We start from the raw sequence: 27435 nt of genomic DNA, 5'->3' as shown, positions 1-27435 counted from the left end.
AACAACAAACTGTTTCTCCTGTTCATTGCACCACATCTCCATGTCCAGTTTATCATTTTCTTTTTAAAGGAAACTAAGTTAGCTGACGTGGTGCAGAGACAAAGACCGTTTGAGGCCCAGCAACAATATCATTGTCCATCACGATGCTCCACTGCGGACATTGTCATATTCCAGTTTGGCAGACATCGCCCAACTCTACTTTACACACCACTTTTCAGTTCTGACTTGTTAAATTAAGAGTTTATTCCGACTAAACCAGACTTTGTGATTGTTGGAACAGTGGAAAGATGAGTTAAGATATTCTTGGTGAGTTCTTGGATCACATCTTTGAACAGTTCTCACATAGCGACCGAGTGCCAAATTACGATTTGGCCCATTTTCCTCTGATGAGGGGGATTTTGTCAGCAATCTCCAAAAACTGTCACCAAGTGGGAAATCATGGTTACAGTCCTGTAGTGTGAACTTGGCATCAGATATTAATGGATCATATTTATTGGGGTTTGCAGTAGCATTTTGCTGACCAGTGGCGTATATACATCATGTAAATACATCACGTCATTGAAGCTGCTCCACTTAGTTGGACTGAGAGTTCAAACCACAGACATCATGGTTTTTATGTCTGCAGTATCACATCAGTCAGACATATTCCAAGTGTCTGCATCAGTCTATACACATTCAGACTGACATTTTTCGTATCTCTGGAAGCTTTAGGATCTGACGAGAATTTCTATACTGACTTCAGTGTGTTTGATTGAAGCTGTTCTGCACAGCATGCATGTGTTATGATTGACCTACTGATGGGTTTGGCAGGATCGAAAAGCTTTCTCACTTTTGCAAAAGAAACACTTTCTGCCCTCAAATCTCATCCTGAAAGCGGCGTCTGGCTCAGCAGAATATTTTCCGACAACTCAGATCTTTTGCCAACATTATGAAGAGATTAATTGGCAGTTTCATCTCTGCAGGCGATCTGTGCATTGCAGCATTTTGGATATTCTAAAAATCCCGCTGTCTCCTCAGCAGACAGTGTTCTGGACTGCTGGCTGAAGCCTCAGAGGTCAAACTGATCTGAACTCACTCGGCTGAGTTCATTGTCAAAGTTGTCAGCGTGCGTCCATAAATCACTGGACCTTTGGTGGCTGGAGGACGCCGCTGACAGCCAGGACTCGATTCTCCTCAGGACTCGACTTATTTCTGAATAAACCGAGAAATCTATCAGGAGACAGCGAAATAATGAAGCTTAATTAACTAGGAATTAGGTTTGAGTCCTCGGCTCTGCTCTAATATGAGCTTGGAGCGTTTCTTTCCACAGGGTCCTCCTTCAGTCCAGCCATTGATTTAATATTAGCTCACTTAGCTTTCAGGAACTATTGATCGTTGGCATTGATCAGAGACGTACCTCCAGTGCTGTGAGGTGTTGTCACCAACCAGACTATGGGTTTTTATAGGGTGTTCATGTACCTATTGATCTGAATGTCACAGATATACTCACTCAGTCTTTATGAATACATACTTGTCATTGTTTACTGTGAGCCACAGTCGGCTCAGATTCAGGATCAGAATCAGACACATTAGTTTTCATGTGTTTCTTCTTTTTTTCAAAGGAATCTTTTAGTTAGGGGCTGTTGTTCCAACAACATCATTTAGACGTGATAAAATTTTGTTTTTCTTTCTTTTTAGCTACAGACTTTGTTTTCAACTATTATCTCTTTTTCTCCTGAGACTGAAAATTGAACAGTACAGGATATAAATCCTCTACAACACAAAACAAAGACACCACACAACAAAAACAAAAATACCACATTACTCTGGTGTCAGGGGGCCCTGAGCCAGAGCGTCTGTTTGAAGTGACTGTTAACAAAATGACCAGGAAGAGACACGAAACGACAAACACAGAGACAAATGTACTACAAGATACACAAAAGTACCACAAAGAGACATAAAAAAACAACATTGAATCAAAAGTGCCATGAAGACACAAAAGAATCATAAAGAGACATAAACCGACAACACTGAACCAAAAATACAGCACCAGGTCACAAAAGTACCACACAGAGACACAAAAGTACTAGAGAGAGACACAAAACAACAACGTAGAAACAAAAGTGCCTCCAAGACACAAAAAAGTACCACAAGGTAATACATAAGTCCCATAAAGAGACACAAAATGGCAACACACACAGCTAACGTACTACAAAGAGAAACAACAACCTAGTAACAAAAATTACTACAAAGACACACAAAATCGCCCCAGAAATACAAAAACAACAAAACCGAAACAAAACTATGACAGAGACATGAAAATACCAAAAAGACACACAAAACAACATAGAAACAAGAGTAGCAGCAAACAGCAAAGAGACGCTAAACGTAAACAAACACGAATGAAATTACCACAAAAAGATGCAAAAGGACAAACCTTATCCTTGTCCTCTTTCACTTGCTGAACTTCCAATTCTCCAACTGTATTGAATGTAATTTGTAGATACTTTAAAAACTTTATGTCTGTAGTAGGAGCCTTTTAATCAATATATAAAATATTCATCAGTCGCAGCCCGACAACATTGTTAACAAGCTAATATTATTTGTTTAATTAGCTTTTACACACTGATCAGATCTGTGGTGTCAGGTCTTATCAGCTTTCATCAGCTGCTGCAGCCCTCGAGACGACATGACGAACTTCCATCTGAACAAATCTCTCTTTCTCTTCGCCGTTCGAGTTCCCTCGCAGCTCCACTCTCAGCCCACCCGGTTTCTTGCGGGCTTTGTTCATTCCTCTCTGGACCTGCACAGTTCACAGCTCGTGGGTGTTACTCCATGCATAATGAGCACTGTGTGTTGCCCTCACCTTCAAGTGGGGTGCACGTAGGCCCGGCTTGTCAATTTGTCATCATGGAGGTGCACGTTGTTGCAGAAATGCGGGGGATTTAAAAGATTACTTCATTCATATTTTACACCCACTTGATCCTTTGGCACACTGTTAAGAAGAGGTTTGTTCCAGCGTAGATCAGAGAGAGACGACCTGGTCAGGACAGACTCTTCATACCTGTGAACACAGGAGCTCTCTGGTATCTACTTCATTTGTATGTTCAAGGTATGTTGAAGAACCTGCAGTGAGAATATAACCTCCAGGAATGAAACTCAGTATCACTTCATCTCTACTAAAGCCCAGAGGACACTTGAAAACTCAAAATGAATCTCGACATTGCTCATTTAACAGCCGCTGTTTTCAAATTATGATTGTGTCCATTAAAATTTCAGTCTTTCCAGACTTTAGGATTCTTTTCAGATTCATCCACTCTCTGTCAAGTCAGACCGTTGGGATTGTAATTCTTCAGCATCCTCCAGAATCCATATTCTTTGTCTTTACAGTCAATCTGTGAGTTTGTCATTCTGTCTGCACTGTAATTTTGGGGGAGGGATCCGTCTCTGTTGCTGAGATTTCTTCCGTGTTTTTTCCTGTTAAAGTGTATTTTCCTGATCTGAATCAAGAGTGGGTTTTGTCCGCTGAAGCATTTTTCCTAAGGACAACTTTTCCAACTTTTCTTAAATGAGAGGAGATACACTTGTCGTTTCATGAGTCTGGAAGGTGACGTCTTTTTGTGTCGTCTCTCAAAAATGTGAAACACAAGAGCACACGTGTGGAGAATGGATTAAACTCTGTCTTTATTTGCTCTAACCTGTAAACATTAGCATGTCTGGCAAACTAATGCTAGCCTACAAGCTGCAGTAACTTTACCTCCAGACAAACTTGTTAGATCCTGCTGCATCTGCATTTGTTCTGTAGGGGTTTGAGGAGGAGGATGTGGGCTGATGAAGAATCAAAGTGGGTCGATGACGATGCATCTCTCTCTGGCTCGCTGTCTCAGGTCTAAACCAAGTTAGCTTAGCTCTTATCCCAGCTCTCTTTCTGTTGCAATCGTGGTCTGGCTGGGTGACCCGTCTCAAGGTCTGCTGCACTAATCGAGTCCCTGCACTTCCTTTTTACATGTTATTGAGTGTATTTCTGTCATCTATCATGTAGATATACCTGCTGTATTTTGCCAGTATTTGCTGAGATGTAAGCTAGCTTTAGCCTCAGTCTGTTAGCATTAATGTTAAATCATGTACACAGCTGTTAGCTAACTTTACATAAACACTTTCATAGTGTTCTTGTTTTAAAATGTGACAGATGGAAACATTAAAACGTCAGCTGGATACTTCTCAGCCAACTTAAGGAGTTAGCATTAGCTCATATTAGCCAGCTACACTTACGAAATCTGTTTGTAAGTCATTACTTTAGCCGAAAAAATCCACCGTTGTCAGCTAGAAATGAGAATCTGCTTTTGTTTATGTCTCTAAGATCTCATGTTTCAACAATTACTCACAATAATGATGTTAAATCCGCCGCTGTTATCACTGTAAACTTCAGAAATGCAGAGCGAGAATGGAAAGTTTGGCGAGCTTAGCAACAGTAACTAAGGAGGGCGGGGCTTAGCAATGGGTCAGTTGTTTGCAGTAGGGCTGCAGTGAGTTTACATTTGACTTCAAATGCCAGCAGCTCTGAGCTTCTTTTCTACTCTGAGCGCTACATGTTGGTCAAGGTTGAGTAAAACACAATGAAGGACAAATCCCACACATGAATCCTCCTGGAGCCCGGCTCTATTCAACTTCAGCTCTTGAACCAAACTATGTTGGTGCTGTTTTCAGCTCTGAAGAAACACTTTGCTGCACAGATTGTGAAGCCCCCGAGGCAAATTTGTGATTTGAGATATTGGATATTGACTTGATTTAAAGCATCTGACAGAACAAGACAATGGTCCTGGTCCTTGTTAATCAGACATTCATACACACTAATCTAATCTCAATTTGTGTGGCTTTGATTCATGAATGGTTTAATATTTCCTTTTTCAATTTGTAAGACCAAATTTATAACTATATAATGGTTTGTGTTGAGGATATAAAGTAGCAAATAAAACACAGCTGATGGAGAGAAAATGCCATATAACTTATTCCAACAGTGTTTTTTTTATTATTATTATTTTTATCATCACATTATAAAGATGTTTGTTCATGCATAATACTAAAATTGTCAATATTTTTTGGCACATTTGAATCTTTCAGCAGAAATATCAGTTGAGTTGCTAAAAGTTATCTCTAACCTGAGAGGATTTTGGTTGCTAACATTCATGTCACTGCTTCTACAGTATTTTATCTTCTGTTTCTCCAGGTAGAACCCTGACTCACGTAAAACCCACAGGCTCTTGTTTGCTCTAACCTGGACCTCACCTCTCCGTCCTGATGTCCTGTGGATAACTTTTCCCTCCTCCTTGTCTTCCAGGCGGCTGCGCCATCAAGAACCAGTCGAGTCAGACGCTGGAGCACTGTGCCGAGCTGCTGGGTCTGGAGGAGGAGGACCTGAGGGTCAGCCTCACCACCAGGGTCATGCTCACAACAGCAGGGGGCGCCAAAGGAACAGTCATCAAGTAAGAGGCCTGCCTTTACACACACCCAGGCGCGCACACACACAGAATACCAACATGAGGATCTGTTCTTTTAGGTTCTGTGGTGCCAGGAATTAAAAATAACCACCACAATTTAAAAGATGTCAGAAATGAAGTTTGAATCGTGGCTTGTGGGAAATTTGGAAGTATAAGTGTTTGGCATCAGGTATAATTTGTTTTTACCCTTTTTTATTGTATTGATTCGTTGTCTGTACGCTGTCGCCACGTTGTCTCGTCTCCTACAGTGGAAATAAGTCATGGATTGAATGAGAATTGGACTGTATTTATACAACCACTATGTAGCACTCAAAGCACTTTACATTCACCTCATTCACACACGTTCATACACTGATGGCAGGAGCTGCCATGAAAGGCATCAGGAGGAGAATCTAATTCATTCAAACACAGTTAATACCTTGTTTTGCCCAAGGACACTCCCAACATGCAGACTGGAGGAGCTGCAGATCAAACCACCTTCTGATCAGTGAACGACCAGCTCTGCCTCTGAGCCGCACCTTTGTTGTGTCATTCTTCATATTTTTGTCTTGAAATATACGTCTACACACACTTATATACATACAGAATATAATGAAATACACTAACAGGGCTGTGGGTTGATTAATCCATTAGTCAACGAACTGGATATTAAGAAATATTTTTAATAATATGATTAAGATACAAACTTCTTACTGTGTAGGAAAACCTGCAGCTGCCATAGAAATTAAGAAAATTGAAAAAGTACGTATCTAGAGTCAATGTTTGCGTTTTCCGTCCTGAGATACTATACAAACATGGCAGTGCAAAATGGTGGCGTCAGTGGAAGAGGACCTGCATCCTCTGTAGATATAAAAGGCTCCTTCTAAGGTGATTAAAAAAAGTTGTTAGAAACTAATAGAAACATACTTAGGAATATTAAATTCCATTTCTGCCATATTCTGACAATAAAACCACATAAATATGACACACTGGACCTTTGAGTGTAGCGTATGTTCATGAACGCACCAGAGGCGTTGTCATCAGGATGGGGGACAGTTTGTTTTGGCATTTAGTGTAGTTTCAACGCCACGGAGACCATGAATGCAGCATTTTTGGTTGCCAGGTGCTGTATGAAGGAAGGAGTTGGCCTCATAGAAGCTCATTAGGTAAAGCTCACTTTCTCTTTGGTATCAGAGTTAACTGTTAGCAAACTGATGGATTCTGTCAGAAGGAGCCACAAGTGTCGTAACATATGATGCTCGCTCATGACTCACTGGCCTGCAACAGCCTGAACGATGACACACTGATTGACTCACAAGCAGACAAATCAGTGTTCAGTTCAGACATGTGTCGTGTTGTTTATGTTTTCATATTGAGTTCATTGTGATGGAACATGATAAATGTCATGTAAGTTGTTCATGAATTGTAATTTGTTCCCCTGAAAACCCACTTCGATTGAATACATTGAATGATTTCAAGGCAAAACAATTTAAACCTGCAATAACTGACGTGTTTTGGCCTCTTGGTAGCAGCAGAAACTAGTCGTGAACGCAGTATTGACATTTCATCATAAGCATGTTAACTAACATTTGCTTATTACACGTCCAGTAACATGATCATTCATTTGGAGTCGTGCACGTGTCCACCTCACGAATCTCAGTCCAATATTCACTGTCTTTTAGCTCTGTTTTTGGTCTCCACCACCTCCTGTGGGAAACATCGACTCTTTAGCTGCTAAATGCTCCACTATGTTCACTAGTTAGTCTCTAACTGTGTCTGCCTGCAGTTTGATGCTGAGCAGGTATTGTGCAGAGGGTTTTTAGATATTTTTTTCTTTAAAAACAGCTGCCTTTCGCTGCCAAAACCAACACAGTGAGAGCCTGGAGAGCGAGTGAGAGTCCAAAACAGTAAAAGTCAGAGCCGGAGCCCTAGACAATGAGCTGAAACTCACTATAAAGATGATAATTACATGTTTTTCATCACTCACTATGAGTTATCACTTATCTGATTTATTTTTATTACACAAATATCGGTTATAGTAGATTCAGAGTTCCCAGAAAAATTGTACGTTTGAACATCTACAAGTTAATGACAACCAAGCAAACTCAGTGTTCTGAGAAAGATTGTGTGATACAACTGAAAGCTCCAGAACAGCTGCTAAATGGACCTTATGATGAGGCTAAAACTAAAACTGTTCAGTACTTGTCAAGAAAAAAGCAAACATTTGAGAGATGTTTGAAAATAATAATTGATTTTTGTGCAGCAGAACTTCATTTTTTTCTTTTTTTTTTGAACTTCACTGTAAATCAACTGACCCCTCAGATTTATGTTTCTGGCCCTCAGAGGAGTCCCGCCCCTCAGGCTGGGAAACACAGCGCTCGGAGTCATGCACTCTTAACTGCACACAAACACATTGACTTATTAGCACTTGAAAGCTGAACCACAGGGGTGCATATAGGCATGAGTAAGCAGACACACACATGCTGGTGGAGCAGATGGTTGATGTATTGCCTGTCTTGTTATCACTGTCCAGAGACAGACTCACTCACTCCAGCTGACATCAGAATATACAGTAAACTGAAACGAGGCTCAGAGGAGCGGCTGCAGAGCAGGTTAGACGCCTGACGGAGCTCCAGCATGTGGCTCGCTCGCCTCCTCGTCTTATTGTCCAGAAAGACAGACAGTCTGTGTGTCGTTGGCAAAAACACAGAGTGTTTTTGCCAACGGTTTTTATGAATAAAGTGGTCAGCCATCTGGACTTTAAATGAACCGTCTGGATGCTGAAATTAGTTTGATTTGAAAAGTTCACAGAGGTCACTGGAAGGTTGCTGTCGACATTCATAAGCGTGGCTGAAAAGTGAAGCCAACGCTCAAGTGCCAAAAACTGCAGTCCCTCTGATGGCCCCGTGAGGCTCCAGGAGTGAGCTAGTCTCCACGGCCCCCCATATTAATATGTCCAGCTTTACCACAGAAATAAACATGTTCACAGCCTGGTCCAAAAAACTGTTTCTCAAGAAATTCTCTAGCCGTATGATTCCAGGGTCCTGCGATCCCAAAGTTCTATTTTCCAAAGGCCCCATGTTCCCAGGGTCCTGTGATCTCAGGTTCTTATGTTCCAGTGGTCTTATGTTCTCATAGTTCTATGTTCCCTGAGTCCTATGTTTCCAGGGTCTTATGTTCCCATAGCCCTATGATTCCAGGGTCCTATTTTCCAAAGGTCCCATGTTCCCAGGGTCCTGTGATCCCATGGTCTTATGTTCCAGGGGTCCTATGTTCCCAGGATCCTATGTAATTAGAGTCCCATAATTCCAGTGTCCTATTTTTACCCAGAGTCCTGGGTTCCCAAGGTCCTATGTTCCAAGGGTCCTATGCATTGGACCTGGGTAAATTAGGACCCTGGCAACAGATATAGACGAACATGAAAAGACTAGCAGTACCTTTTAAACAGCACTGCAGAACAGACTTTATACCCTGCAGCCGGTAACTCCATATCCCGCCACACATCCTTTTGATCTTGGCAGTATTCTGTAGTCAAACAAAGATAAAACAAAAAGAATGTTGTTGAAATTACCAACAAATCTTTGTCACATTTGCTATTTTGTCCACTTCAGTGCCTCTGAAAATGAGGGAATTCCTGTTTACAGTCTCTTTTACAGAAGGTGACCTTTAAGGTTTGCTGCAGCTTGAAATGGACTCCAAATTATGCTGATAGAAAACATCCTCCTCTAATATTATTAATGGTTCCTATTTACAAAGTCGAGTTGAATAAAAGCACAATTTATTCAGTCAAGAGGAAGCGTGGGACTGTAAACATGACAGTGCTGAGTTTGTCTTGTGTTGGTTGCTTCATTTATATCAGCTTTGTGTAAGGATATTCATATTTAATATGTATTTTATAAAGGATTTATATGTTATGTCCACCTAAATAGTTCCACTGCATCTTTATTTGGATCTGAAATAATCCTTTAGGCACAGAATAACACAAACAAACTAAATGATCTAGGCAGTGGTAGACGAACAACTCCAGTGTTCTCAGGGGTAAAATGACTGATTTTGTCAATGGAGTTCGGTGGCTTGGAGCAAAGGGACACACCAGCCTTTTTTTTGTTAACAAAAAGGTCTTTCTCTGTAGTGACCATTTCCATAATGTTGTCAGACACTTAGAATAACAATCTGAGCATGCCAGTGCAAAAACAAGCAGGACATGCATTTGCCTCCCCAAGGATTACGTTGCAGCCTGTTTGGCGGCTGCTGGCTGCAATGATCTACTGGACCAATTCCAACACTGTTTGTGTCTATTAGTAATTTCGATAGAGCCCAGGTTTAAAAATACCAGACTTACCCTTTAAAGATGAGGCGTCTCGCTCAAAGCTGTCGCTGCTAAGGAAGTATGAGTGTCTGTTTGGATGCCTCCTCTGGAATTTAAAACAAGGACACCAGCTGGTTTCTCAATCACAAGGCTACACAGATAGCTTATGTGCATACATTGAATTTCTCTCCACTTACTGAGAGCGTCACATGCTTAACTGTGAGAGGCCTAATTTGCATGTACTGTGTTAAATCAGAAGTGACAGTTAGCATGTTGGAGCGCATATGGCGCTCTCCTCCTGCTGTACCAAAACACTCAACACTCTGAAGTTCACACAGTTACTGATGTGTGGTTGTGTGAGGGCGTTTGTGTTTGATGTGGATTCAATTTTCCACGGTTTGATTTAGTTCAAGAGTGTTCTTTACTTCACATAGTGTTATCTTTTTGATTTTTGTTTTTTTTTTCCAGTGAAGGCACTAAGCTTTTGGAAATTATTTCCAGTGGCTAACTTAACTTATTCATTGATTTAATATTGTCAGTAATTTGCAGTTTGCAGGTTACCTCGCGAGGCAGCTGGATTTGCAAAATCTTCCCAGGCTTCAAGTTATGCGTTTGTGGCTGAACAGCCGTGGTTCAGATCGATCAACGTCCTGTGAGGGACCACTGGCAGCTACAAGTGTGGTTTAGGTGCGATAACACTGAGAAGCGACTGCTGAATGAAGATCAAAGAATGCCACACCTACATTGTATGGTCCGTTGATCTGATTGGTTGAAGTTAGCAGTAATAGATGGCGATAGACAGATGGTTCATCCAACCGAGTGTCTTTGAAAGTGCCTGTACTTTTCCAAACAGTTTCAAAGCATGACTTCTCAGTTGATTCTGTGTAACAAACCATCCAGTGCAACAAGTTGGGCTAGGTTAGGTTAGAATACCTGCAGTTTCTAGCCCAGTTAGCACCTGTGGCTACCTTGTGATTGTCAAGTCGCCACTGGGCCGTCAATCAGGACAGAGGCGTAGTAATGCATATCTGTGGCACTGTGCACATTTATGTAGCTGTGAACTTGTTTTTTGGGTGTTGTCTGTGTTTTCATCTTAGAACTTTGACTCTTGTGCGGTGTCTTTGTAGTTCATGAAAGGTAACTGCAACATCTTGGTTACTTAAAATTGTCTTGTTCAGTCAGTTGCTGAATTTTTTCCGGTAAGTGCATTTTGTTTTCCGCTTGTCTTTTGCTAGCCAAAATCAGCATCCCAATCAATATCACAGTTAATGTGAAGTATTGATAACCAAGCTAGCTAGCACTAGTGTTAGCTGATAACTTATCGTTACCCCTTATTCCTCCGCAGCTTCACCCTTTTATCTAAATATGGTCGATGGCCAAAACGCCAAACTCGAGGCCGTCCACAAACTAATGGGTGACATCACAGTTGCCATCATCAGTTCAACTTTTTACTTTGTCAAAAACTTTTTTGGACCAAATACCTGCAATCACATACCCATCAGCCTCAGCTGCACTTTGCATGAAGTGCTGACTAGCAAATGTTAGCATGCTAACCCACCAAATATCTTCATAACATCAGCATGTTGCCATAAAGTTCTATAAGTATTTCCACAGTTTTTATTGAGTAACTGTGATGGAAGGATCGTGAATAAAATACTGAAGTTGAAAGGGATGTCTTTTGTGAAGGGATCCACTTTAAACCAGGTGGACACCAGTGTGTCTTTGTGAAAGATAAACACTTAGTGAAAACTTGACGACAAAAGAAGAAGCCTCTACAAGCAACCATTCACAGCTTTACCAGTCGGCTCCAGCTTAACAAGATAAATGTGAACCGGTGGAGCGTTACGGAGGAGGAGGAGGAGTTGGGCTGACTATTATACCATTTTTACGGCTCAGTGCTCAACGCCAAGGGAGAGCTTCAAGTATTAGAAGGTACCTCGGGCTCAGAGCTAGAGTGAACAGATACCTAAACAAACCCCCCCCCATCAGACCGAGCTGCTCTTTCATGGAGAGTTCGATGCAGCTAATAACTTAATCCTCAGAGCGATGAAGAAGATGAGATGGGAGGGCAGAGACGCCACCACATACCACCAGGCAGTGATGAGAAATGATACAACGCTCATATCCTGACCACCAGGAGGCTGTTAACAGAGTTTAGTTTGACCCACCTGAGCTTTTTAAGTGAGGACATCTCTGAGTGAAAGAGCTACAGATAGACAAGATTGATCCTCAGTAAATATACAACTCCAATTCTAATAAAGTTGGCACATTGTGTGGAATATAGATAAAATCAGAATGCAATGATTTGCAAAAACTTTTCTACTTGTGTTCAATTGAATACAGCACAAAGACAAGGTACTTAATACTAAAACTGATAAACTTTTGTTTGATAAACACCTGTTTGGAATGTTCCACAGCACCATGCAAAGAGAAAGACAACAACATCCAGAAACACTGCAGACTTCTCTGGACCCGAGCTCATCTGAGATGGACTGACGCAAAAATTTACACTAAAAGCTGCATACAGGTTTTGGAGCGACATATGCTGCCATCCCTGTCGTCTTTTTCAGAGACGTCCCTGCTTATTTCAGCGAGACAATGCCGAGACACATTGTGGACGTGTTCCAACAGCATGTCTTCATAGTAAAAGAGTTCAGGTCCTAGACTGACCTGCCTGCAGTCCAGACTTGTCTCCCACTGAAAATGTGTGGTGCATTATGAAGCACAAAATACGACAACAGAGACTGTGGACTGTTGAGCAGCTGAAGTTGAATATCAAGAAAGAATGAGAAAGAATTTACCTTTAAAACTTCAACAGTGAGTGTCTCAGTTCATAAACACTGACTGTTAGAAGAAAAGCTGATGGATCACAGTGATAAATATGATCCTGTCACAACTTTCAGAACGTTTCAGACATCAAAGAGTGCATATTTACAAAAATAAAAGGTTTTCCATTTTTACATTAAATATCTTATCTTTGTACTGTATTCAGTTGAATACAAGTAGAAAAGTATCTGCAGATCATTGCTCTGATTTTATCGACATTTTATCAATGTCCCAACTTTTCTGGACTTGGGGTTACAAACTTACAAAAAATAGGCTAGTGTAAATGTACATTGCGAGTAATAGAAATACATATTGATTTGAAAATAACTCGTGTTGTAATACTTAATTTCTTGTAGAGATGGTCATTTTTCAGACAATACAGAATTGATCCAAAGCTTAGGATTCCATCTATTTAATTAAAGTTAAAGTATGGCAACACATAAAGAGCAGAGAATCTTGTTTTTACCGACTTCTCTGGGTTTAATTTCTCACCTTTTTGCAGTGATGTAAGGAGCACCGTACTGTCGCTGTTGGGTGTGATTATTGGTGCGACACAGCACACTTCTGACCACATCCATCAGTGATGCTCGGTGTGATCAGAGGCTTGAAACTGTCAAACAGAGAGGGCAAACACTCCCGTTCAACTTCTGTTAAATTACTTTTTAAAGCAGCATCTTAATCAGGCGGCAACAAACAGGCCATGTTGTTGAAACACCCCAACACACACCACACATGTCCCACAGACAAGAAATAGTCAATGTACAGTGGCTGGGATCTGCCGATCGTTGAAGCTCTCATAGTTTAACAGAATAAGACGACCTAGTTTAGCGTTTTCTGACATTAAACACAATCCATGTTGTCTACTTTGAGTATCATCTTTGAGTCTGAAGGCCTCTAATAACAGTATAGTTACTATGATGCTTTGAATTTATTCAAGAAGATGCCAATTTGGGCCATTTTCTACTAAACTGAAAAGTAAAAACTGGTTGTTTTGACACAAAAAGGCCATGCATCAAACAGTCCAAGCATAGATGGCTGCAAGAGTGGTCTTAAATTTCACATTGATCGGTGTAAATATGCCAACCTGTGACTCTACATCTAAGAGGTCTGCTAACTTCTCCCAGATTTCCACCAATAAGACAGGGAGCGTTGGGTGATAATGTTCAACAGAGCTGCACTGAACTTCCAGAATATTTAAAACTTGCCTCTTTCCTCTCTTAAACCAAGTTAACGACATTTATAGAAACAAGTAGTTGATTAATCAATTAGAAGATTAACAGAAACTCAATTGCCAACAATTTTGATGATGCAGTATTCCATAAAAATCTAAATACGCCAAATATCCTTTATTTACAGATTCTCAGATATGAAAATGTGCTGCTTTCTTTCTGTTTAATGTCACAGTAGATGGAATTTTTTTGAGTTTGATCAACAAATAAATCTATAATGAAATCACCGCCCTTTTCATCATCTTGAATTGAATATTACGCACTCTAGCCAGTGTCCATGCTGTGTTCAAATATTACTGCTGATTACTGATTCACAGTACTGTATAATTAAATCATAATGAAATGTCCAATTAGTGACTTTGTAAAAAAAGAAAAAAATAGAATGAAAAGAAATTAGTGATGCATGTGGGTTCAGCAGAATAGGAAAATTTAACCAAACACTACTGTTATCACAAAATGAACAATTGTTTTGATTGTGGAGCTGTTCAGCCCCACTTTCCTGAATTTATTTTTTATTTATGTGTTTGTTTGTTTTTTTGGCAATTTAACATTTAAAACTTTTTCTCCACTATATTTAATTTGGCTATGTCTTAACTTTTAAAGCTACTGCAAGGAACTTTTGTATTTTGTTGATTTTGGAGGCCCCTGTGGACAAAAGTGAGAGTGTTTCTACCATCAAAATCACAAAATAAAGCATCAGAAATAAAATAAACTAAATAAAAATCTCCTCCAGCTTCTTTTTAACTGGATAATGTAACTTTGCCTGAGAAAATGAAAACATTGGCTCTTCCAGTCTGTGTGCAGTAATTAGTTTAATCTGATTTCATAGAGACTCCAACCTGCTGGCAGCCATTTAACTCAATGGAAACAGCCAGTCTTCTTATGTAGGTCATATAGAGACTCCTGGTTCATAACTTTCTTATATGAATACATTTTCTTGCTTACTTGTTGGAGACAATTTTATTTATATAGCCCAAAGTTCTTCTCTCCATCAGTCTGTCCATCTGTCCATCCATTTTCTTCCACTTTTCCGAGGTTAAGGTTTCCACATGAGATATGTAAATCCCTCCAGCAAGTTCTGGGTCTACCCGTGGGTCTCCTCCTAGTTGGACGAGCCCAGAGAACCTCTAGAGGAAGACACCCAGTGGCCCTATTCCACATCCATGAGCTGGCTTGGCTTGACTCAGTTTGACTTGGTTTGACTCGGCCCATCAGCCCAGCACAGCAGGAGTTTGCATTTCCATTACAACACGTCTGTCCACTTGAAGGTGTGTCTTTAACTGAAGATGAGCGTGAGAGGCTCGAGTTCAGTGGTTGTAAAGCGGTTTGATAAACTACTCGTGTCTGATCCATCTCACGATAGAAGTGTTAATGGAAATGCAAATCAGCACGGCACGATTTGACTCAGCGTGGCCAAAAGCACCGGTGGAAAAGCCCCACAGGAGGATCCAAACCACCTCAGCTGGCTCCTTTGGACTGAAAGCAGCAGCAGCTACTGCTGTGAATTCCCTCCGGATGCCTTACGTCCTCAGCTTGTCTCTAAGGCTGAGCCCAGCCACCCCCAAAGAGGAAACTCATTTCAGCTGCTTGTACCTGCAATCTCATTCTTTCAGTCACTACCCAAAGCTCATGACCACAGGTGAGGGTTGGAACGTGGATCGACAGGTAAATTGAAAGCTTAGCCTTACGGCTCAGCTCCCTTTTCACCACAGCAGTTTGGTGCGATGTCTGATGAAACTTTGACAACTTTTTATGGGGCAACAGCTCACTCCAAACCAGAAACACAAATCAAAGTTTGCCTCAAGGGGCTTTACAGTCTTTACAGCATAAAGTATCAGCACATATTCAAAAGGTTTCCAAGATAACACCAGAGACAAATGGATGTAGAGACATAAAGACAGACAGACAGAGTGACAGTCCCCTCGAGCCAAGTCCCTGCCTGCATTTAGCCTGAACCCAGTCGCTCTAAAGCCTGTGATTGTTTTGCTGGCAGCTCGGCCCCGGCACACACCATCTGAATGCCAAGCCACTCGCTTCAATTTCAAACCTCCCACGCTAATGTTTATTTCTCCTCTTTCATCTGTGGAGAGAGGAGCCACGGCCGATGAATTAAAAGCTGCTTCCTGTCTTTGTCCGTCTCTCTGAGTGTCAGTTGACGCTGCCCTGCCCGTCAGTTACACTTGCTATAAACGGACATGTGTCTGACAGAAGCCAGTGACACTTTGTCCCTCTGTTCGCTGCATTTATTCAGTTTCTTCTCCCAGATTAAATGTCCTGTGTCTGCACATCTCCATCACAATAATTTGGTATAATTGCAGCAAACAAACACAGAGCCATCGCTGGGACGACTGTCAGCCTGTTGCAGCTTCAACACTGTTAAAAGAAGCCAAGATAAATAATGAGTGCAGCTTATCTGTTGATAGATAGACCCTTTTGTGGATTGAAAATTGCCTTCTACAATCCTCTACACTGCCTTTTATATCAAAAATCCGCCAGGTTGCATGTGGGAAAAAAAAATCATATTTTTTAGCGTCAGACCCGAAGAGGGCGCTGTTCTTCCAGAGCAAACACAGCCACTAAAGCCTTCAGTTTCTGCTGGTGGCAGATGGCGGAGGGAATGGAAAGCTGATGGGGAAAAAATCACTTCCAACATGTTTATTCTCTCCATTAAAGCCAAAAAGAAAAACCTTTAGACTGAGGAAGCAAAAGATCCTCTTTGCACAAGCAGGCGGCAGACTTTCTGGAGACGGCAGATGGTTGGAGGGATAGAAAAAAATGGTTTCCAACATGTTCATCCCCTTCAGGGAGGAGGAGTACTCAGGGGAAGCTGCACCATAAAACTATGAGTTTCATGGTCAATGCGGCCTTAATGTACAGTAGAGCTATTAGTGATTCTTGCTGTAATTTAGTCAAGAACAAACTCTTTCAAATGGATCACTTTTCCAACTGTCGAATGAAAGAACAAATGTCAAATTATGTGAATATAAAAGTAGGCCTGTTTCAGTAACTATCTGAATAGGTTCAACATGTGTTGACACTTCTGAATAAAAAAAAATGCAAAGCTGCAATAATTAATTGATTATTATGTTAATTGATTGATCTGTTTTAGTAATTTTTAAGAAGAGAAGAGAGATGTGAGTATTTTCTGGTCCCCACTCCTCTTTGATAGTAAACATGTTTTGGACAAAACAAGACGTTTGAGGACATCATTGGAAACACTGATTGATATTTTATAGACCAAACAACTCATCGATTAATCAGGAAAGTAATCAACAGATTGATCGACAGTGAACATAATCGTTAGCTGGAGCCCTAGAAACATGATTCAGCAGCAAATCTGTGTAAAAATCACATTTTGTTGGATTGATTTGGAGAAGTTTGATAATAGCATGGTTTTCCAGATTGAATTGAAGACTGAGAGCCCAGACAGTGATGGGTTCGTTCAATCAGCTGTAATAAGGGCTCATGCTGATGTCTGAATGAGGGAGATAGCTGTCAGTCATGTGTTGGACAGGCTTCTTTGAAATAATGTCCGTCCCAAACAAATCATCCTCTTTTTAAACACAGTCAGGGAAGTGAAATCTGTTGGCTGGCTTTGCAGCACCAAAAATAGGACTAGAAATTACACTATAATCAAAAACAAAGACCAGGGAAGCTGAAAAGTTAAAGATCCCCTCCTTTCAAAAATGTATTCTTATATAATGATAATAATAATAATTTTTTTTATATGGCACCTTTTAAAAAGTTTTACAGAGTGCTTTGACAGGCAAAGAAAGACAGAAGCTAAACAGTAAGGCCAAACAAAACCAAAACCAAATGAAGCTAAACATGAATAAGCAGGATGCTCAGTGTCAGAATAAATACAATATAAATCAGGTATATATGATGATATACATAATGGCAATAAAATAAAGAAATAATGAAAAAGTATACGAAAAATAAAAAAAATAAGAACAATAAGGTTATAAAAAATAACTGAAAATGCAATAAAAACAATAGAAAGACATCACATTAAAGCAAATGTATAAAACAGGGTTTTAACAAGTGATTTAGAAGATTGCACTGATTCTGCAGCCGTATTGCCTCAGGCAGGTTGTTCCAAAGTCAAGGGATCCTGATGGAAAAACACAAAATATATGATTTTTACAATAATGGCTCGTATATGTGCAAAGTTTGTGACTAGAGAGGTGTTTTCATGTTCTTTTACTGAAGCAGAAGACGTCCGTGCACTTCCCTTTGGGACCCTAAAAGCATTGGGGGCTGTTGGGGGGGTGTTTGGATGTCTGGGTTTGTGGTGGAGGAGACAACAGACCTGAACCTGAACACATTTCCAGTAGAGTTTGCCTTCCTGTTGTTTTGTTGGAAAGCTGAGACTCAGCTCATGTCTCTGCAGTAGAGCAGAGAAAGTGTGTGTCTTCAGCTCTCAGTCCTTTGTAGCTTCTAACTGAATCTCTGTGGTTTGAAGTTTACTTTCTCTCCTGCATCGCTGTTTGTACTTTCAGATATCTGCTTTATCTGGCTGTTTCATGTTTGCCACCACTGTCTAGTTCATTTGTAGAGGTTGAGCGTGCATGCGGGGAAGCCTGCCGGTAAGGAGCTGCAGTAGTTAATGCAGGATATTATGAGAGCCTGAACTAAGAGTTGTGGTGCATGCTCAGGCAGGTAGGGTCTGATCTTCCTGATGTTGTACACTGAAAAACGGCACGACCGAGCAATTGAGGCCACATGAACCTTGAAGTTAATTGGTTATCAATCATGATGCCCAAGTTTTGGGCAGACCTTGTAGGTGTGAGCTGGGTGGATTCGAGCTGAATACTGATTTCTTTTGTATAGAGGGACTGGTTGGGATGACAAGGAGCTCAGTCTTTGAGAGGCTGAGTTGAAGGTGCCGGGTTCTTTCATCCAAGTTGTGATAACAGCTATGATGAGATGCGAGAGGACTGGGTATCATCGGCATAGCGATGGTATAAGAAATCATGGGAGTGGATTATTGCATCAAATGAGGTGGCGTGTATTGAGAAGAGGGCCGAGCACTGACCCTTGAGAAACCCCTGTGGTTACATTGTGTAATCTAAAATATCATGGAATGACTTCTGATTGCATCCTTTCCCATTGAAGACAAAAGCCAGATGTTAATGGCTGTTAGCAGGGTTTTTTGTTCAGTGTAAAAGGAGCTGAATAAACAGTTTTGCTCAGCTTCTCAGGTTGTCTGTCTTTCATAATGAACCCATTGACTTCCTCCAGTCTAATCCACAAATCCCTCATGTTGTTCTGCTGGAGCTTGGCCTCCATCTGTGGTGTCTATCCTCATCCTCCCAAACCGACTAACAATATAAAACACACATATTTTCCTGAGTAAAATTCTCCCACGTATGAGCCACCAGACCATGAGGATTTAGAGCAGCAGATGTCCACAAGTCCCTCAGTCAGTGCTACGTTATAGCGAGAAGAAGGTGATGACACAGTCGAATCCATACAGTTATTTATTTATATGAAGTTTTCACACGTTATTGCTCTGATAGTTAAAATGAGACCAGAAGGTGAGTTTAAGAGATGCAGCAGGTTGGACTCCTGCATCACCTCAGCTGGTTATTTATTCGTCTGGTTATGTAAGCAGGAGAGCAGACGGCTCTGTGTGTCGGGCTGGGAGAGAGCGAGAGACATCCAGAAAGAGCAGGGAAATAAAGAGAGGGAGAGAGCGTGGGAGGGAGATTAGATTGGGGGAATTAAAATCTGATATTTGTCTTTTTGTTTCTGTTATTTGTGAATTATTTTCTGCTCCAAATACTCCGGCTAACAGAAATCGAATTATGTGCCATGACGGGAAAGCAAATTGAAACTGTGAGAGCGTTTACATGCGAGTAAATGTCTTGTGAGGATGTGATTCTCCAAGTAACCCAGTTTTTTTGTGTTCATGTAAACGTGTTTATTGGGGGAGAATGGAGGCGAGGAAGAGGAGAAGTTGAAGAAGGAAAGAGCTGATTGAGAGACAGAGTTTGTGACAGATAGGTAAGAAACTGGTGAAGACAGAAGAGACAAAGGAAGACAGCTGGCCGGGTTAATGCAGCTGATCTCCACATTTGATTTATTTTAATTCTTGAAAATTTAACAACATTTCATTTTACACAGAAGTTTTTCTCAGCATTTATCCTTGAATCTCAAATTGTTTTGATTCCACAACTATTATATATGTTAACTTTTGACTGAGAAGAACCCTTAATGCTTACATATACAAAATGTAGAGATTTTACATATTGTGCAACCCTAACTGCACCTTTAGTGACAAGTAACTGCAGTCTGCTCATAACATTTAGCACAAATGTACACTGAATATGACAGTAAAACAGTATCATCCATCTTTGTTCGAGACAGACCTAGACAGTGGAGAGAGGCAGTGATCATGAATCAGAACCTCCAGGATTTAATGTAAATTCTCTTACTTTTAGATCAGAAGTTTAACTCCCAACTACTCTAAAGTAGTTCTAGTAGATTCTACTGCAGAAAGTAGTTCTTAGATGAAACTGCTCACAACAAGGCCTGTGGATTATCTTGAGTAACTGGGTCATGATTTCTGGAAAGAGACACTGGTTTTAAATTTTTTGAAATGTATTATTTTGGCACTTTTTACACCACAAGCTGAGTGCCATCGAGTCCCATATCACCAAATTTCTGCAACTCGCAACAAAACTATCTAGATAGATAAACAGCAGGTAAAAGTAGTTTGATTTCGGGATGAACTGGCCCTTCAATAATCTATTTTCACTTCTTGTGTGTGTTTCAGTGACTTAACGTAGTTTGTAAAGCAGACAGATTCATAGAGGAAAGATCTTGTAACATGTGACCTCCTGTCTCTGATGAGTTGAACTTCAAGACTCATGATTGCAAGACAGACAGTTGTGTAGTGTGAACGGCACAGTGATCTGATGACTTTGAAAGTCATGTAGTGTGACTGAGGCTTCAGTGCTGTAAAGCGTTATGCACCGGGAATGACAGGGGCTCTTTTCAGCCTTTTACAAGTCAGTGTAGCATCAAAATGATTTTGAAACACTTATTTTAAGGTAGAATAGTTGCATAATGTTGCTTTAAAACCTAAAATCTGACTCACTTTTTTTTCTGCTGCTGATCTTGATACGGTGACTGCGAACACTCATTATTCATAATGTTTCCAAATGAATGTAAAGTGTCTCATTCCTTAGTTGAACAGTCACGACACGATTCAGGCTAAAAGAATAAAACAGTGAAATGACACAGTTCAGAATAATTCAAACAAACAGCTTACTGAAGGAATAATGAAGCCGCAGAAGTGCTCAAACCCGAGTCGCCTAATTACGAGTCAACAAAGTGACTCAACACCAGCGCTGTCAGCAACCTTTGATGCTTTTAAGGATAAATGAGACTCCGTTAGTCTGTGAAGAAGTTAGAAGACACTTTAGTCTCATCAACAAGATCATTTGTTTTCCTCTGTGGAAACCAAACTCGTACTGAGGTCTGCAGCTTGTATTCAGGCTGTTATTAACTGCAGACAAAGCTGAACCTGTGCTGCTGGATCATCGCAGCATCTTTGAGGGAAAGTTTAATGACGGCTAACAGCTAACATTTGCAGAATCTGCTACGACACACTTTACAATTGTTGGGCCATTTGTGAATATGAGTGGTGTCAAGAATCGCTCCTGATCTGACTGTCTGAGCCAGTTAATGTTGTTGACTGTCAGCAGATAAAATCATACAGTGTTGAAGGTTGAAGGAAAACACACACTGGCAGCATATGATGCTCATCAAAACCCCGACATCCATTATTTTCTGTTAGCTCTGCACTCCAGCTGTGTTGATGTTAATGTTCAAATATTAATTGATTAATGTTGCTGTTAAGAATTTAACAATTAAAAATTCATGCACCAACAACATATGTTTTGTTGTTTGGTTAAGGAAAATGCACAACCTTAGTATGTACTCTCCAGAAAATCAGCATTTTTATTGCATTGATTCCTTGGATCGGCACATCCATCTGCTTTATATTACCTCAACTTATTGTATGATGCATTACAGTGTGGACATCAGTTCAACTGCATCAAATGACGCTATGCTCAGCAACATGGCCAATGTACACTTAGTTTATTGCTAAAACTGCTAAAACGAATGCAGATCAAAGAACGGACTGTAGCTATGCATGCCACAAAAGTTGTTAAATTGTTTACTTGCACAATTTAAGATCAAATCTGTAGGTCGACAATTTATGCATAAGCCCATTGTTTCTTTCCACAACTTTTTTTTTGCTCCAACAGGCTGCTATTTGCAGAGCAAATGCTCTAGCTGGTGAAGAAAGTGGAGATATTTCCCTCAGACGCTGGTGGAGACCAAAATCAGAGAAAAAAGAGAGTGAATATGATAATTAATGTTGCTCTGTAACTCCTGAATGTGTAAAGGGGTAGCAGACTGCTAACAAGTTCACTATTTCAGCTTAAAAGGTAATAATATATACACAAGTGTTCCACTGCCCCCAAAATGAGTAAAAACCCCAGTTATTGTGGGAATATCATAATGGTTTAAATAATTCAATGACATGATTTTTTCCTGCTGATAGTGGAACTGTTTTGTTATTTATAGTAAGTTGGAGGACTTGTTAGGTAACAGAGAGCAGGGTTGAGCAAGTACTCGAGTCAAATGAGTATTCGTCACGGATATTGTACTTTTTGTGAGTAAAATCTGGGTAGATAATATAATATATCTGTGTATGTATTCATTCAAGTTTATAAAATACTTGTTCTGAAAATAGTTGTCTTACTTTTTGTGATCCAAACAAAACAAATGGAGTGAGATGACAAGAAGAAAGTCAAAGTTTGGACAGAAAAAAAGGAGCGTCAGATAGCGTGAAGGATACGTGACAAAAAGATGGATGAAGAGTGACTGGAGAGTGATTATAAATCCAGACAGGATCGGATACTTAAACTCAGAACAGGGAACATTTAACGTGAGTGTAATTTCAACACGGCGATGGACGGGCGGGCCGAGGGAGAGAACGAGTGGGAGGGCAAAGAGAAAATGGGAGATGCCAATCACGGCGACCCTGCTGAGTGAGGTCAACAGTTAACAGCTTGTGAGAGTCGAGGGGGGATTAGTCCGTCAACCTGGCAGCCAGACGTGCCATTAAACAAACCTGCAGAAACTTCTGCCGCCTCACCGCATCCATCTGAATTTCTCCTAATACTTCTCCAACTTCATTTTTTCACGTTGTGTTTACCGTTTCTACATGTTGATCTATCGGTGTGACATTGACATTGGTTGGCCGCAGTCTTCAAAACATCACATCAGCATGCTTGGAGGCAGTCTGGGCTTGTTTTGGCCCCACTCCAGAGATGGCCCATGTCAGGGGCAACTCGGCACAGCTCAGTGTGTTAAACCGGGTTCTGGAAATGCATATCAGCGCAACACAGTTTGACTGCAGGGCCAAAAGTGCCAAAGGAAAAGCACCAAAAGTTTGCTTAAATGCTGAGGTCAAGGCTTATATTACATGTCATATCTACTGAATGCTTTATGAAATTGGAACCATATTTGGTGGACAAGAAGAGATTTGATGTCTGAGTGCTCAGTGTGGTGCCATTTGGTCTGTCTGTCTGTCTGTCCGTCTGTCTGTGACTGTCCTTTGCACATCTCGAGAACCATTCATCCGATTGACTTCACACTTGCTGGGGGATGTAAAGTAGTGCAACATTGAGCGTGAAGTCTATCAAGAATGGGAGAAAACTGCAAGCAGGAATCTGTTTGTTCTGAGTGGCCGCACCACTGTGCTAGTGATGTAAAAATACAGTTATGCTTTAATTTGTGTGCTTGTATGAGACCAATTGGTTATATGATGATATTGGATTTACAAACTTTTTGGATCAATGTGATGAAATACCTGCTAGTTCTAGGCTTTACAAAAAACTTTAAAATACAATAAAACAGAAGTCATGCTATAACACAAACAAACCCATCGAGGCAGTGGTGGGAACTAAAGTGCAACTGTAAAAATTGGGTTTTAAGCTTAAAAGTGCCACTAGTCTGAGGGGTCTGGATGGAGATGGTGGACTGGTATCAATCCATGCAGAGCATTAAAAACAAATACAAGAATCTTAAAATCAGTTCTGTTGACTGGTAACCAGTACTGGGGAGACACGGTCTCTCTTCTGTCTCGCCAAGTTCCCCAGATAGCGTGTTACCAGTGTGGAGTCTTCTATAAAAACAACACATGGCTTCTTTTCTTTAAAATTGAATGAAGTTTCCACTGTGAAACTTTAATGAAAACTTGCAAACAGAAATCAGAATCAAGATAATGCACATCACAGCTGAGTAAGTCCCCAACTTCTTCACTCAGTGGCATGCAACGCTTACTATTAGCTAACAGCCAAGCTAGCCAACAAGAGGCTTCAATTTATGGAAAAATAAGAATAAAGTAACTAAATTATGATTATAGCAACTGATATTTGGTAAATACAAGACAAGTTGTAGGTGAAAACAATAATATGCATTCTTCATCACCACTGAGGAAAATTTCCTACCTCTGCTGCTACTCACATCACTATTTTATGATCGAGAAGTCCTTCAACAATATGTGGCTGCAACTAACGATTATTTTCATTATGCATTAATCTGTTGACACATTGTTCTGTCCAAAAATGTCAGTTTCCCAAAGCCCAAGGTCGGTTGTCGTTTTGTTCACAACCCACAAATATTCAGTTTTGTTTGTCAAAAAAAGCCCCAATAAAAATAAGGTTTGAAAGACACAGCCAGATCGTGTTCATTAAGACTGCTGGCTGGCCTCTACATCGAGGGCAGAAGAGTTCAGTGTTCGGTTAAATCTTTGCCAATCAAGGAGTAAAATGAACTCTGTGTACCATTTGCAGTCGTATTAAACCATGTAGAATCAGAATATTTTAATGCAAACCTCAAGTATCTCCATTATAATTCAGAAAATTCCTCCGATGGCTAAAAAGTCCATTTCAAAATCCATTTTTCCCATGTGGTGTGTTTGAGGACGGTGCCAGGGAGCAGCTGCAGACCAGCAGGCGTCTTCAGAGAGTAGTTTCTCCACAAAGAGACACCAGTAATTACACTGAGAGGGAGAAAAACATTCACGCTGCAGACGCTCATAGGGAATACATATTAGGCTACTTGTACGATTAGTGTTCTGACATTATGCTGCCCTGGCATTTGGACCTCTTGGTTTTTAAATGAGCGGGCCTCACCGCAGTATTAAAACCTCTGGCTGCGGCGCTGCAGCTCCGAGGAGCCGGCGGCATGAATTAAACATGGCAGGTGGTGGAGGGAGGGCAGAGGTGAAGGTGAGGAGCTGTGGGAGTGTTGATAGGCGATAAGTCGGGTTTTTAGGTCTGTGCTGTGGCTGTACTTTTGTCTAACTGCTGAAACACTTCAACTTTAGTTTTTCAGTTTTGTTAAAGAGCTCACAGCTTCATCTTTGTCTAACTTTTACATGTAATATTTGCTATTTTGGCCTCAAAAATTAAAAATTAAAAATAAGAATGACTTCATTTATGAAGGATGTCTTTAAGAGTTACAAAGTTTGACAAAAAGAACTCAACTCAAAGATACTAACATTTTCCAGAGCTTTTCAACCAGTGTCACACATTTTTGAGATGCACTAGACCTTGAGTCAAGAATTTTTAGTCAAACTACTATTTCCATAGTCAAGAGTGAGTTTTCTCACGCTGTAAAATAGTTAATGAGTTTGTATGTTTTATAAGGCAGCTCAGGATGGGATGTCAGAGTCTGGATCATATGAGACTGACGGGTGAATAAAATAAATAATCTAGACATTTGAAGTGCAGGTACAACAAACCAGACCACAGGGATCAGAAGTTCAAGGATCAACCAAAGACGTGATCGTGTCTGAAAGGCAGTTTCAGATTCAGATTTGTTTAAAAAAGCCTGGGACACAAATGCAACACATCTGTATATTGAAAGACGGTAACTAAAGTCTCTGCTCAGTTGCATAAAGTCACTTTGGCTTAAGTTGCCCTTAATTTTTGTTTTTACATAAAATCACCATGAGGATTTCCTTAAGAAAACCCTTTGCTCATAGCTATTTAAGTGTTCCCTTATGTGTTACTAGAAGGTCCTTAGCAAATATTTCCTCTGAAAATTTTAAGGAACCCATACCAGCCTCCTGAAGCTATAACACCTAACATTTCTGTATTAAAATGTCTCAAAACACTAGACATATATATTTTATTGAGTTGTGTACTCATATTATCCCAAATGTTTCCAACAGTTCAAAAACAGAAAAATCTGTGATTTATTAAAGGTAATGGTTCGTGTCCTGCTAGCATCGCTAACTAGTTACTAGTTGGATTTTATAACAACCAGGAAAATATATCAGCGAGAGAGAAAGTCAGAAAGCACGACTAAATGTAACTTTAATAAAACTTGAATACATTACCTCGTCTGTGAACATGATTTCTGACTGAGTCATGTCAGATGCTCCCATGATCCCTTGCTACTCCACAAAAGTGAAACAGAAAAAAAGTGAAATAATTTGTGGAACACAGACAGTGACTGAATAAATGTTTATTGAGGAGGATGAAGAGATACTAAGACAGTTTTTGGACACTGAGCGATGCCAGCAGCTCATTAGCTTAGCTTGTTGTTTGTTGACGTCAACACTAAAAAACTTTGTAGAAAGCTCGCCTCATGCCTGATTTTAACTTCAAGTAGAGATTTTTTTGAGGAAGGCGGGGATCATCAATTTACCAAAGATAAACTTTTCTTCGACTCTTTTGTACTGCTGACACAGCAGAAACTAGATTTCCCTGCAGATTTTTGATTGTAGATGAATTCTCAAATTGACCATAATTATGTTATAAAGGAAAATGGAACTAAATCAGGGCTTCAGTGGTAAATACAGAGAGAGTTTACTACTCCCTTGATGTAAATAGTGCTGAAATATGTTGACAAGATGGACTTAATTATGTCCGACAACAAAAATATACTAAGATGTGGAGTCTATATTCTGAAATCAGTGCAGTATTTTGCCCAAACGGGCTCATAAACAATAAATAAACTGATCTCATATTGTATGTGTGTATTGTTCCTTGTTGTCTGCGTAATTTTCCAAACTGTAGACATGAAACTAGACTACACTTTGTCACTCAGTCCAACTTTTTTTTTTGAATGCTCAAAGCATTTTTTTTTTCTATTCACACAATTATTCATGAGCTTGAAGGCACATTGATCTCTGAATCTCAGCGTCTTTATTCACATGGCTGAAAGTATGTGGCAGGTAAACACAGCTGCTAAAACCTTGTTTACATGCTTGAATCTAAATGGGACACATATGTGCTTACTGTATATACAGCACATAGTGAAATCTGATGGGAATTCAGTCAGAGTGAAGATGCAAAAGTAAATCACAGATTGCAGCTTCGGGGGGTCTGCCCTCCGCGCAGCAGGTCGTCCTTTCACAGCAGAATGTGTTTGAGAAACAGCATCGAGGCACCTGCAGGGATCAGGCGTCGGTGATGTCGCCCGTGGCTTAAAAAGGTATGTGCCGAGGAGATAATTTGTGGAGGAGGGGGAGGCGGGGAGGTGGATTTTGGAAGTCGTTATTCGGAGCTTTGGGAGC

General features: G+C 40.4%; 1 protein-coding gene across 2 annotated transcripts in view; it reads left to right on the top strand.

The window, feature by feature from the left end:
* LOC146314840 (unconventional myosin-VI) overlaps window positions 1–27435 on the top strand; it is a 196396-nt gene that overhangs the window by 65143 nt on the left and 103818 nt on the right. For both annotated transcript variants that reach the window (XM_084737001.1, XM_084737000.1), the window contains exon 12: window positions 5318–5462. In XM_084737001.1, coding sequence (XP_084593127.1) covers window positions 5318–5462 — 145 coding nt within the window. The remainder of the gene's footprint in view (window positions 1–5317; window positions 5463–27435) is intronic.

This window comes from Lutjanus erythropterus, chromosome 15 (genome assembly GCF_056507025.1).
Source record: "Lutjanus erythropterus isolate fLutEry1 chromosome 15, fLutEry1.hap2, whole genome shotgun sequence".
In the NCBI taxonomy this organism is placed as follows: domain Eukaryota; kingdom Metazoa; phylum Chordata; class Actinopteri; order Lutjaniformes; family Lutjanidae; genus Lutjanus; species Lutjanus erythropterus.
This window is presented reverse-complemented; position numbering and strand designations above follow the sequence as displayed.